This window comes from Balaenoptera physalus (genome assembly GCF_965194825.1).
Source record: "Balaenoptera physalus genome assembly, chromosome: 7".
Taxonomy (NCBI): domain Eukaryota; kingdom Metazoa; phylum Chordata; class Mammalia; order Artiodactyla; family Balaenopteridae; genus Balaenoptera; species Balaenoptera physalus.
This window is the reverse complement of record NC_138886.1, coordinates 49,134,812-49,149,029: the sequence shown is the minus strand read 5'-3', so window position 1 is coordinate 49,149,029 and position 14,218 is coordinate 49,134,812. Positions and strand designations below refer to the sequence as shown.

The window sequence follows — 14,218 nt, the reverse complement described above, 5'->3', positions numbered from 1 at the left end:
CCACAAAGAAAACTGCAGGCCCATAGGGCAGCACAGGTGAATTCCACTAAACATTTACAAATTCTTCATGAACTCTTTCAAAAAATTAAAAAGGTGAGAATACTTCCCAACTCATTCTATGATTACAGAATTACCCTGACACCAAAACCAGACAAAGATATTACAGAGAAATGGCAGACCAATATTCCTATGTTATAAATATAGATATCAACATAGATATCAAACATTTTAGCAAATTGAATCCAAAATTTATAAAAAGGGTAATACATTTGACCAAGTGAAGTTTATCCCAAGAATGCAAGATTGTTTTGACACTTGAAAATCCATCAATGTAATTCATCATATTAACAAACTAAAGAATATTCATCTATAAATATATAAATAAATACATAAATTATTTCTGATTATGTCAATAGATGCAGAAAATCATTTGAAAAAATCCAACATCCATTCCTGATAAAAACTCTCAGAAAAGTAGGAATAGAAAGAAAATTCTTCAACCCATTAAAGGGCATTTACTTAAAATCTTAACAACTAGCATCATACTAAATTGTGAAAAACTGAATCAATTTTCCCCTAAGATCAGGAAGAAGACAAGGATGCCAAACCTCAACATTAAAGATTCTAGCCAGTGCAATAAGGTCAAGAGAAAAGAAATAAAACCCACCTATACCAGAAAGGGAAGAAGTAAAACTGCCTTTTTTTCACAAATGTCATGCTCCCCTATGTAGAAAATCTGATGAAATCTATAAAAACTCTACTAGAGCCCATAAGTGAGTTAAGTGAATTTACAGGATACAAGATCACTATATAAGAATTAGATTTCTGGTTCAAGATGGTGACATAGAAAGATCCTGAACTCACCTCTCACAGACCCACCGAGTCTACAGCTACATATGAACAACTTCCTCTGGAAAAAACTTAAATGTTGGCGGAGGAGGCAGGAACCCGAAGGCAAGCAGGGGCTGGGTGGGGACCATGGCTGGGATCACCACCATCGAGGTGGTGAAGCGCAAGATCCAGGTTCTGCAGCAGCAGGCCGATGATGCAGAGGAGAGGGCCGAGCGCCTCCAGCGGGAAGCGGAGGGAGAAAGGCGGGCCCGGGAACAGGCTGAGGCTGAGGTGGCCTCCGCCAACCGTAGGATCCAGCTGGTTGAAGAGGAGCTGGACCGCGCTCAAGAGCGCCTGGCCACTGCCCTGCAAAAGCTGGAGGAAGCTGAGAAAGCTGCTGATGAGAGTGAGAGAGGTATGAAGGTTATTGAAAACCGAGCCTTAAAAGATGAAGAAAAAATGGAACTCCAGGAAATCCAACTCAAAGAAGCTAAGCACATTGCAGAAGAGGCAGATAGGAAGTATGAAGAGGTGGCTCGTAAGTTGGCGATTATTGAGGGAGACTTGCAACGCACAGAGGAGCGAGCTGAGCTGGCAGAGTCCCGTTGCCGAGAGATGGATGAGCAGATCAGACTGATGGATCAGAACCTGAAGTGTCTGAGTGCTGCTGAAGAAAAGTACTCTCAAAAAGAAGACAAATATGAGGAAGAGATAAAGATTCTTACTGATAAACTCAAGGAGGCAGAGACCCGTGCTGAGTTTGCTGAGAGATCGGTAGCCAAGCTGGAAAAGACAATTGATGATTTGGAAGATAAACTGAAATGCACCAAAGAGGAGCACCTCTGTACACAAAGGATGCTGGACCAGACTCTGCTTGACCTGAATGAGATGCAGAGCGCCCCAGTCCCATCCTGCCGCTGCTCCTCCCTCTGACCCCGACTCCGCTGAGGCCAGCCTGCCCGAAGCTGACCTTTAAACTGAGGGCTGATCTTTAACTGGAAGGCTGCTTTCTCCTTTCGCCACCTCTCCCACCCCCACCCCTGTGTCCTTTTCGCCAAACTGTCTCTGCCTCTCCCCAGAGAGTCCATTTGGGCTAGAGGCTGAGCACCTTTGGGAACAACGTTTAAGGGAATGTGAGCACAATGCTAAGTGTCTTTAAAAGCATGTTGTGATGGACACATTTTGTAATTATCTTTTCTGTTGTTGTTGATGTAGCAGCCATTTGTAAAACATTCCAGATAATTCCATAGTTTTGAAGCAGCAGTCTAATCCCTTTCTCACTTTTGGAAGGTAACTTTTCAGCTTAATGCATATTGCCCTCGCCGTAGAGGAGGGGAAAAGGTATGGGCATGCCTTACAGAGAGCCAAACAGCCCAGAGAAGGACTTCATTTTGGGAAACCTTATTGCTCTGTAAAAGGTACCCGCCAAACCAGAAAGGTGATTCCAGAAGGAGTTAGCCAAAAAAAAAAAAAAGCTCTGTTCAGGTTTTCAGCTTTACGGTATCTTTGGGCAACTTTTTTTTCCATCAGAAGTGACCAGATGAAATCAAGATGGGGAGACCTCTGAGCCCAAATCCTTGTCCCAGCTCTACCCTGTTCCCCGCCGCTCACAGAATGGATCACGTGCCCCTTATTTTGAGGCGACCACTTATTTGCTCTCCCGCCTCCTTGAAAGAAAGGAAAGAAAATTATGTTCTACCACTGATTTAGCCATATAAAACTCATCTCATCACCCTTTTCTGGGTCTGAAGCTGCTGTCTCTAAAAGTGCCATCTCATTGTGCATTGTATCAGTTAGTGCTGGAGAAATCTTGAATAGCTTATGTACAAAATTGTTTTTAAATTTTATATTATTTTGAAACTTTGCTTCTTTGGGGTTGGGGCACACTGGTCACCCCATCTGGCTGTGAGAGCTCTCTACAGTCTGGGCTGGCAGTGTGCTGATCTTTTAAAGTTTCTTTCCCTACCCAATCCCCTCTTTTTGGTGAGGTTTCAGTGAGGTCAGTTAGGTGTGCATCCTACAGCTAAATTGGCTTAAAATGTACTCCCCTTTGGTGTGGTCTCTTTGCGGGCCGATTGGGAGAAAGAAAAAACAATAGTGTAACTGTTTTGATACTGAACATTGATAAATGTCTTTTTGAAATAAAGAACCAGTCCCTCCAAAAAAAAAAAAACAAAACAAAAAAAAAACTTAAATGTTGGCTGAGCATGGACTACACTGGGCAAATGAGAAGAAAACCACATTAAAATGGGTAGTGGGGCTTCCCTGGTGGCGCAGTGGTTAAGAATCTGCCCACCAATGCAGGGGACACGGGTTCGAGCCCTGGTCCAGGAAGATCCCACATGCTGCAGGGCAACTAAGCCCATGCGCCACAACTACTGAACCTGCGCTCTAGAGCCTGCAAGCCACGACTACTGAGTCCATGCACCTGGAGCCTGTGCTCCGCAACAAGAGAAGCCACCGCAGTGAGAAGGCCGTGCACCGCAATGAAGAGTAGCCCCCGCTCGCCGCAACTAGAGAAAGCCCGCGCGCAGCAACAAAGACCCAATGTAGCCCAAAATAAAATAAATAAAATTTTTTTAAAAAGGGGGTAGGAATGGCTGGGACACAATCTTGCTATACATACCACTGTTGGTACAGTGACCCCAAATCAGGAGGGAACTCAAAACCCAGAGCTTCTCCCTGAGGATTGAAGGGTATCAATCGCACATCAAGCACTCCAACTTTTAATACTTGCACCTGAGAGATGAACTCCCAAACACCTAGCTTTGAAAACCAACCAGGCTCACATCCACAAGATCCACAAAACTGTAGCAATCTGAGAAATGGCTCTAGAAGGGCTTGCACACTTAGACTCACCCTCCCCAGGGTTCAGCTCAGAGGCTGCAGATTGCATTTAGACTTTGAGTGAAAGAGGTTCGTTTTCATATATTAAAGCATTGGCCTGGGGGGCAGGCATCTATTTTTACACACACATCTAAGAGCTGTTGGAACACTCTCCAGAAACAGAGACCGGTGGGTGCCATCTATGTGCTGTCACTCTGCCTTGCTTAGCCAACAGACGCCCTCTTTTTCTTTCTCTTTTATTCCTATAGGCCTCATTTTTATGCTCCCCTCTTCCTCACTACAGCCAGTGGGCGCCATCATCATGCTCTTAATTCTGCTGTGATCTAGAGCACCAGTATCTCCCAGAAGGGAGCTTTTACATGTGTCTGATGCCCTGAGTTTTGCAGCTACTGCCTAGGGGATGCCCCTCGATTGCCTGCCTCTAGAGGCCAGGAGAGCATGCATTTCTAGGTCCCCTGGGACTGTAACAATCAGAGAGGCAGTTGTTGGCAGGCTACCACGCCCAGGGCACTGCACAGACAGCAGACTCAAACACCCTCCCAGTCATTCTGTGAGAGAAGCCTATTTGCTGGTCCAGGAGCTTTGGCCTAAGAGATAGGCTTCTGGTTTGATACACAACTAATGGCCTAAGGAAGCGGTCTCAGGGAACAGAGGCTGGTGGGCACAATCTTTGTGCTCTCCCTCTGCCTTACCAGCTCACCAGTATCTCCCAGAGAGGAGCTTATACCCTTGTCTGGCATCCTAATTTTTGTAGATGCTGCCAAGGGACACTTCCACATGATCTGGCTCTGGTAGCCAGTGGAACTATAACCAAAGGAAAAGAGTTCTTAAATAGCTAACATTCCCAGGGCACAGCAAGAGCAAGAGACCCAGGAGCTCAATCTCTCTGTGAAAGAGGCCTATTAACTAATCATCACAGATGCAGCCTGAGGGGCAAGTTTCTAATTAAACACACATCTAAGGGCTGACGGTAATCTTTTCCACAGAGCTCAGAAGGGGGGGCTCTGCCATCCTCCGGAACACCAGCATCTCCCAGAGGGGAGCTCTCACATGTGTCAGGTGCCCTGGCTTTTCCATCTGGTGCTCTGGTTTTTGCAGCTACCAACAAGGGGACGTACCTTGACTGCCTCTGCTCTGGTGGCCAGAGGGTCTTGTGTTCCTGGGTCCCAAGGGACTGTAAGGACTGGAGAGGTAGTTCTTGGCAGGCTACCAAATCCAGGACACTGCGCAGACTGCAGACTGAAACACACCCACGGCCATTCTGTGAAAGAGGCCTAATTGAATCTCCTGGAGCTTTGGCCTGAGGGGAAGCTTCAGGTTTGGCACACATCTAGGGGTCTATGGAGCTGATCTCAGGGAACACAGGCCAGTGGATGCCATCCTTGCACTTTCCCTCTTTCTCACTAAGGCTCAGTGGTACGTCCCAGAAAAGAGCTTATATTCTTGTCTGGAGCCCTGATTTGTATGACTTCTGCCGAGCGGACACCTCCAGATCACCTGGCTCTGGTGGCTGGTGGGGCTTATGCCTGTGGTCCCACAGGACTGTAGATCTTTGCATACTTTAAAATCTGCTGTCTGAGGGTTTGGCTTCCAATCTTTCTGAATCTAAGTGCTGACTGAGAGCCTCCCCTTTTGGGACGTGTACAGGTCTTGGCACACCTTTAACTACTGGGAGCTATTAAAAGTATAATAGGCTGCTTGGAAAATCACAAAGGTTTGAGAGACAACCAGAGGCTAGGGCAGGGTTGAACAAGATTCATCTTCTACACGAGGCCACTGCTTTTACACTGAGAGAAGTGGTTGTTTTATCTACTGCAAGAAACCGACACAGGGAGTCAAGAAAATGAAGAAACAGATGAATATGTTCCAAACAAAAGAAGATAAAAGCTCAGAAAAAAAAAAAACCAAAACCTTAATAGAATGGAGATAAGTAATTTACCTGATAAAGTGTTCAAGGTAATGGTTATAAGGATGCTCACTGAACTGGGGGTAAAATAAATGAACACAGTGAGAAATTCAACAGAGAGATAGAAAATATAAGAAAGTACCAAACAAAAGTTACAGAGCTGAAGAATAACTGACCTGAAAAGTACACTACAGGGTTCAAAAGGAGACTAAACAAAGTAGAAAAAAGGAACAGTTAACTTGCTGACAAGGCACTAAAATTCACCCAATCAGAGCAGCAAAAGGAAAAAATAAATATAAAAAAGGAGATAGCTTAAGGGACTTATGGGAAACCATCAAATGGGCTAACATTCATAACATTAATGGGCTAACATTATAGGGCTCCCAAAAGGAAAAGAGAGAAAAGGGCAGAAAAATTATTTGAAGAAATAATGGCTGAAAACGTCCCTAAACTGGGTAAGGAAACAGCATCCAGATCCAGGAAGCCCAGGATCCAAGTTCCAAATAAGAGGAGCCCAGAGATCCACACCAAGACACATTTTCTTAAAATGTCAAAAGTTAAAGACAAGGAGAGAATCTTAGAAGCAATAAGAGAAAAACAACTTGTTACATACAAGAGAATTCTCATAAGACTATCACCAGATTTTTCAGCAGAAATTTTGTAGGCCAGAAGGGAAAAGCACTATATATTCAAAGTGCTGAAAGAAAATAACAAACTACAACAACAACAAAAACTTCCAACCAAGAATACTCTACCTGACAGAGTTATCAATCAGAAGTGAAGGAGAGATAAAGAGTTTTCCAGACAGGCAAAAACTAAAGGAGTTTGTCACCACTAAACTGGTCTTACAAGAAATGTTAATGGGACTTCTTTAAGCTGAAAAGAAAGGGTATTAATTAGAAACAAGAAAACATATGAAAGGATAAATCTCACTGGAAATGCAAACATAGAAAAGGTAGTGGATTAATCACTTTTAAAGCTAGTATGAAGGTTGAAAGACAAGAGTGGTAAAAATAACTATGATTACAATAATTAGTTAAGTAACACACAAGATAAAAAGATATAAATGTAATATCAAAACCATGAAAGTCAGATGAATAGAGTAACAATGTAGAGCTTTAAAATGAGATCAATCTTAAGTTGTTATTGACTTTAAGATTCTTATTATATGTAAGCCTCATGGTAACACAAAGAAAAATCTTATAGTAGATAAATAAAAGAGAAAGAGAAAGGAATTTAAGTATACCAGAAAGGTATCAAACCACAAAGGGAAAGAGGAAGAGAAGATGGGAACAAGAGGAACTATGAAACAACCAGGAAAACAATGAATAAATGGCAGTAAGTCCCTACCTATAAATAATTACTTTAAATGTAAATGAACTAAATTCTACAATCAAAAGAAAAGAATCGCGAAATGGATTAAAAAAAAAAACAAGTAACACCTATAGGCTGCCTACAAGAGACTCACTTCCAATGTAAGGACACAGAGAGACTGAAAGTGAATCTATGGAAAAAGATATTCCATGCAAATAAAAACAAAAAAAGCTGGGGTAGCTATACTTATATCAGACAAAATAGACTTTAAAACAAAGACTGTAATAAGAGACAAAGAAGGGCATAATGATAAAAGGGTCAATCCAACTAGGGATATAACATTTGTAAATATGCATCCAACACAGGAGCACCTAAATGTAAAAAGCAAATATTAAAAACCTAAAAGGAGAAATAGACAGCAATACAATAGTAGTAGGGGGCTTTAATACCCCACTTATATCAACGGATAGATCGTCTAGGCAGAAAATCAATGAAGAAAGCATGGTCTTAAATAACAGAGTAGGTGAACTTAACAGATATATACAGAACATTCCACCCCAAAGCAACAGAATATGCATTCTTCAAGTGCACATGGAACATTCTCTAGGATAGATCAAGTGTTAGGCCACTAAACAAGTCTTGATAAACACAAGAGGACTAAAACCATATTGAGCATCTTTTCTGACCACAGTAGTATGAAACTAGAAATCAATTACATGGAAAAAACTGGAAAATCCAAAAATATGTGGAGATTAAACAACACGTTACTGAACAACCAATGTGTTGTTCAAGAAGAAATCAAAGGGACTTCCCTGGTGGCACAGTGGTTAAGAATCCACCTGCCAATGCAAGGGACACGGGTTTGATCCCTGGTCCAGGAAGATCCCACATGCCACGGAGCAACTAAGCCTGTGCACCACAACTACTGAGCCTGCACTCTAGAGCCTGTGAGCCACAACTACTGAGCCCACATGCTGCAACTACTGAAGCCCACGTGCCTAGAGCCCATGGTCTGCAACAAGAGAAGCCACTGCAATGAGAAGACTGCACACCACAACGAAGAGTAGCCCCCACTCGCTGCAACCAGAAAAAGCCCACGTGCAGCAATGAAGCTTCAATGCAGCCAAAAATAAATAAATTTATTTAAAAAAGAAGAAATCAAATAAGAAATTTAAGAAATTTCTTGAGACAAACAAAAATGGAAATACAACATAGCAAAGTTTATGGGTTGCTGCGAAAGCATTTAAAGGGGGATGTTCATACCATATGATCCCACTTTTATGTGGAATCCAATGCAAACAAAACAAAAACACAAAAAACAACTAACCTAACAGATACAGAGAATAAATTGGTGGCTGCCAGAGCTGGGGGGTTGGGAAGTGAGAGAAATGGATGAAGGGCATCAAAAAGGGGCAAACTTCCAGTTATGAAATAAATAAGTCATAAGGATATAATGTACAGTATGGTGAATAGTCAACAATACTGTATTAATTATTTGAAAGTTGCTAAGAGAGTGGATCTTGAAAGTTATCACAATATAAAAAAATTGTTTTTAACTATGTGACAGATGTAATCTAGATTTATTGTAGTGATTATTTCACAATGTATACCAATATGGAATCATTATGTTATACACCTGAAACTAACATAATATTATGTCAGTTATAGCTCAATTAATTTTTTATAAAAAGAACTAGTTGTATTTCCATATTTTACAAATGAATCAGAAATTGGAAATTAAAAATATGGTTTATAATGTCATCAAAACCCAGGATTCTTGGAATAAATCTAACAAAAAATGTGAAAGACATACACTGAAAACTACAAAACATTGCTGAGAGAAATTAAAGAAGATCTAAATAAATGGAGAAATACATATTGTTCAGAAGTTGGAAACTCAGTATTGTTATCATTTTTCCAAATTGATCTCTAGATTCTGCACAAGCTCAATCAAAACCCTAGCAGACATTTTTATAGAAACTGACAAGGTGATTCTAAAATTCATATAGAAATTTGAAAGACTGAGAATTCTCAAAGCAACCTTGAAAAAAAAAAACAAGGTTTGATGGCTAACACCAGAAGATTTCAATAATTATTATAAATGTAAAGTAATTAAGACAGTGCGCTATGGGAATAAAAATAGACAAATCAATGGAACAGAATAAAGAGTCTATAAATAGATACACATACATACAAACAACGAATTTTCAACAAAATTGCCATGACAATTTAGTGGAGAAATGATAGCCTTTCATCTGGAACAACTGAACAGTCCTATTAAAAAAAAAACAAAGCAAATAAACCAAAAAAACAAAAAACCCACTTTGATCCATATTTTGCAATATACAAAAAATTAACTCAAAATGATCATAGACTTAAATATAAGATCCCAAACCATAAAACTTCTAGAAGAAAATGGGAAAACTCTTGTGATCTTGGGTTAGGCAAATATTTCTGAGATATGAGACCAAAACACAATTTATAAAATATCAAATTTTTCAATTAGACTTCATCAAAGTTTAAAACGTTTGCTCATGGAAAGGACTGGTAAAAGAAAAAATAAAAAGACAATACATCAAAAAGAAAAAAAAAAAGAATACAGATTCTTTTCAAGTGCACATGGAACATTCTCCTGAATTGGCCACATACTGTGGCACAAAACAAGCCTCAACAAATTTAAGACTACAGAAATTATTTCAAGCATCTTTTCTGACCACAACAGCATAAAACTAGAAATTAACCACAGAAAAGACAATGAGAAAAAAACCGATTACATGGAGACTAGACAATATGCTACTAAAAAAACCAATGGGTCAATGATGAAATCAAAGAGGAAATTAAAAAATACCTTGAGACAAATGACAATGAAAACACAACCAAGGACTTCCCTGGTGGCACAGTGGTTAAGAATCTGCCTGCCAGTGCAGGGGACACAGGTTCAAGCCCTGGACCAGGAAGATCCCACATGCCACGGAGCAACAAAGCCCGTGCGCCACAACTACTGAGCCTGTGCTCTAGAGCCTGCAAGCCACAACTACTGAGCCTGCATGCCCCAACTACTGAAGTCCGTGTGCCTAGACCCCCTGCTCTGCAATGAGAAGCCACCACAATGAGAAGCCCACGCACCACAATGAAGAGTAGCCCACACTCACCGCAACTAGAGAAAGCCCATGCACAGCAACAAAGACCTGATGCAGCCAAAGATAAATTTAAAAAATAAAAATAAATATATTTTAAAAAAAAAGAAAACACAACCATACCAAAAGTATGGGATGCAGCAAAAGCAGTTCTTAGAGGGAAGTTCAGAGTGATACATGCCTTCCTCAAAAAATAGAAAAATCTCAAATAAACAACCTAACCTCCACATAAAAGCATTAGAAAAAGAAGAACAAACAAAACCGAAAGTCAGCAGAAGGAAGGAAATAATAAAGATCAGAGAGGAAATAAATAAAATAGAGATTAAAAACAATATAAAAAAATTAGTAAAACCAAGAGCTGGGCTTCCCTGGTGGTGCAGTGGTTGAGAATCTGCCTGCCAATGCAGGGGACATGGGTTCGACCCCTGGTCCGGGAAGATCCCACATGCCACGGAACAACTAGGCCCATGAGCCACAACTACTGAGCCTGCGCGTCTGGAGCCTGTGCTCTGCAACAAGAGAGGCCACGATAGTGAGAGGCCCACGCACCGCGATGAAGAGTGGCCCCCGCCTGCCGCAACTAGAGAAAGCCCTCGCACAGAAATGAAGACCCAACACACCCAAAAATAAATAAATTAATTAATTAATTAAAGGGCTTCCCTGGTGGCGCAGCGGTTGAGAATCTGCCTGCTAATGCAGGCGACACGGGTTCGAGCCCTGGTCTGGAAGGATCCCACATGCCGCGGAGCAACTAGGCCCGTGAGCCACAGCTACTGAGCCTGCGCATCTGGAGCCTGTGCTCCGCAACAAGAGAGGCCGCGATAGTGAGAGGCCTGCACACAGCAATGAAGAGTGGCCCCCGCTTGCCGCAAGTGGAGAAAGCCCTCGCACAGAAACGAAGACCCAATACAGCCCAAAATAAAAATAAATAAATAAATAAGCTCATTAAAAAAAAACAAACAAAAAAAAAACCAAGAGCTGGTCCTTTGAAAGGGTAAACAAAATTGACAAGTCTCTGGCCAGGCTCACCAAGAAGACAAGAGAGAGAATCCAAGTAAATAAATTAAGAAACGAAAAGGAGAAATCTCAACCAATACTGCAGAAATACAAAAATATCATAGGGCTTCCCTGGTGGCACAGTGGTTGAGAGTCTGCCTGCCAATGCAGGGGACATGGGTTCGAGCCCTGGTCTGGGGGGATCCCACATGCCACGGAGCTACTGGGCCCGTGAGACACGACTACTGAGCCTGCGCGTCTGGAGCCTGTGCTCCGCAACAAGAGAGGCCACGACAGTGAGAGGCCCGCGCACCGCGATGAAGAGTGGCCCCCGCTTGCCGCAACTGGAGAAAGCCCTCGCGCAGAAACGAAGACCCAAAGCAGCCAAAAATTAATTAATTAATTAATTTTAAAAAAAATCATAAGAGAATACTATGAACAATTACATGCCAATAAATTCCATAACCTAGAACAAATGGACAAGTTTCTATATAGAAACATATAGCCCACCAAAATTGAATCAAGAAGAAATTGATAATTTGAACAGACCAATCACTAGAAGTGAAATAGAATCTGTAATTTAAAAAACAAAAATCTCCCTACAAACAAAAGTCCAGGACCAAGTGGCTTCACAAGTTAATTCTACCAAGCATACAAAGAAGAAATTTTACCCATCCTTCTCAAACTCTTCCACAAGAACGAAGAGGTGGGAACACTCTCAAAGACATTCTATGAAGTCACCATCACGCTGATACCAAAACCAAAGACACCATGAAAAAAGAAAATTACAGGCCTATATCTTTGATGAATATAGATGCAAAAATTCTCAGCAAAATATTAACAAGCTGAACCAACAACACATAAAATAGATCATACACCACGACCAAGCTGGATTCATCCCAGGGTCACAAGGGTGGCTCAACATATGCAAATCAATCAGTGTGATATACCACATCAACAAAAGAAAAGACAAAAACCACATCATCATCTCAGTAGATGTAGAAAAAGCATTTGACAAAATTCAATATCCATTTATGATAAAAACTCTTACCAAAGTGGGTACAGAGGGAACATATCTCAACATAATAAAAGCCATTTATGACAAACCCACAGCCAATATAATACTCAATGGTGAAAAGCTGAAAGCCTTCCTGTTAAAATCTAGAACAAGACAAGGATGCCCACTCTCACCTCTTCTATTCAACACAGTATTGGAAGTCCTAGCCAAGGCACTCAGAAAAGAAAAAGAAATAAAAGGTATCCAAATTGGAAGGGAAGAGGTAAAAGTATCATTATATGCAGATAGCATGATACTATAGAGAGAAAACTGTAAAGACTCCTTACAAAAACTACTAGGACTGATAAACAAATTCAGCACAGGAGCAGGATACAAGATTAACATACAGAAATTCGTTGCATTTCTTTACACTAATAGTGAAATATCAGAATGGGAATGTAAAAAACAATCCCTTTTAAAATCTAACCAAAAACAAACAAACAAAAACTTAGGAATAAACCTGACCACAGAGATGAAAGACACATATGCTGAGAACTATAAAACATTAATAAAGGAAATTGAAGATGATTCAATAAAATGGAAAGATATCCCATGTTCTTGGATTGGAAGAGTTAATATTGTGAAAATGGCCATACTACCCAAAGCAATCTACATATTTAATGTGATCCCTATCAAATTACCCATGACATTTTTCACACAAATAGAATAAATAATCCTAAAATTTATGTGGAACCATAAAAGACCCAGAATTGCCAAAGCAATCCTGGGGAGAAAGAACAAAGTAGGAGGCATAACCCTCCCAGGCTTCAGAGAATACTACAAAGCTACAGTAATGAAAACAGTGTGGTATTGACAAAAAAACAGACATATTGGTCAATGGAACAGAATAGAGAGCCCAGAAATAAACCCACACACCTACGGTTAATTAATCTTTGACAAAGGAGGCAAGAATATACAATGGGAAAAAGTCTCTTCAGCAAGTGGTGTTGGGAAAGTCGGACAGCTGCAAGTAAATCAATGAAGTTAGAACACACCCTTACACCACACACAAAAATAAACTCAAAATAGCTTAAAGACTTAAACATAAGACATGATATAAAACTCCTAGAAGGGAACATAGGCAAAACATTCTCTGACATAAATCGTACCAACTTTTTTTTAAGTCCATCTCCCAAGGCAATAGAAATAAAAACAAAAATAAACAAATGGGGCCTAATCAAACTTACAAGCTTTTGCACAGTAAAGGAAACCATCAACAAAACAAAAAGACAATCTACAGAATGGGAGAAAATATTTGCAAATGACGCAACCGACAAGGACTTACTTTCCAAAATATACAAACAGCTCATACAGCTCAACAACAAAAAAGCAAACAACCTAATCCAAAAATGGACAGAAGACCTTAATAGACATTTCTCCAAAGAAGACATACAGGTGGCCGACAGGCACATGAAAAGATGCTCAACATCACTCATTATTAGAGAAATGCAAACCAAAACTACAATGAGGTATCACCTCACACCAGTCAGAATGGCCATCATCAAAAAGTCTACAAACAACAAATGCTGGAGAGGGTGTTGAGAAAAGGGAACCCTCTTGCACTGTTGGTGGGAATGTAAACTGGTACAGTCACTATGGAAAACCGTGTGGAGGTTCCTTAAAAACCTAAAAATAGAATTACCATATGATCCAGCAATCCCACTCCTGGGCATATATCCAGACAAAACTATAATTTGAAAAGATACATGTACCCCTATGTTCATAGCAGCAACATTCACAACAGCCAAGACATGGAAACAACCTAAATGTTCATCAACAGATGAAGGGATAAAGAAGATGTGGTACATACATACAATAGAATACTACTCAGCCATAAAAAAGAATGAAATAATGTCATTTGCAGCAACATGGATGGAACTAGAGATTATCATACTAAGTGAAGTAAGTCAAAAAGAGAAAAACAAATACCATATGATATCATTTATATGTGGAATCTAAAATATGGCCCGAATCTAAAATATGGCCCAAATGAACCTATCTACAAAACAGAAACAGACTCACAGACAGAGAGAGCAGACTTGTGGTTGCCAAGGGGGGTGGGGTGGGGGAAGGATGGAGTGGGAGTTTGTGGTTAGCAGATGTAAACTATTATATATAGAGTGGATAAAC

At 40.5% G+C, this 14,218-nt stretch overlaps 1 protein-coding gene across 2 annotated transcripts; it reads left to right on the top strand.

Moving 5' to 3' along the window:
* Window positions 1–925: 925 nt before the first annotated feature.
* Window positions 926–2,377, top strand: LOC309664939 (tropomyosin alpha-3 chain-like). 2 transcript variants are annotated; one of them, XM_082471105.1, is made up of 2 exons: window positions 926–1,122; window positions 1,245–2,377. In XM_082471105.1, the coding sequence occupies exons 1-2, from the start codon at window positions 1,043–1,045 to the stop codon at window positions 1,762–1,764; spliced, it is 600 nt and encodes a 199-aa protein (XP_082327231.1). In that variant the 5' UTR covers window positions 926–1,042; the 3' UTR covers window positions 1,765–2,377. The 2 variants fall into 2 exon arrangements, with proteins under 2 accessions (XP_082327231.1, XP_082327230.1); XM_082471104.1 differs by having other exon boundaries at window positions 928–2,377.
* Window positions 2,378–14,218: the final 11,841 nt, after the last annotated feature.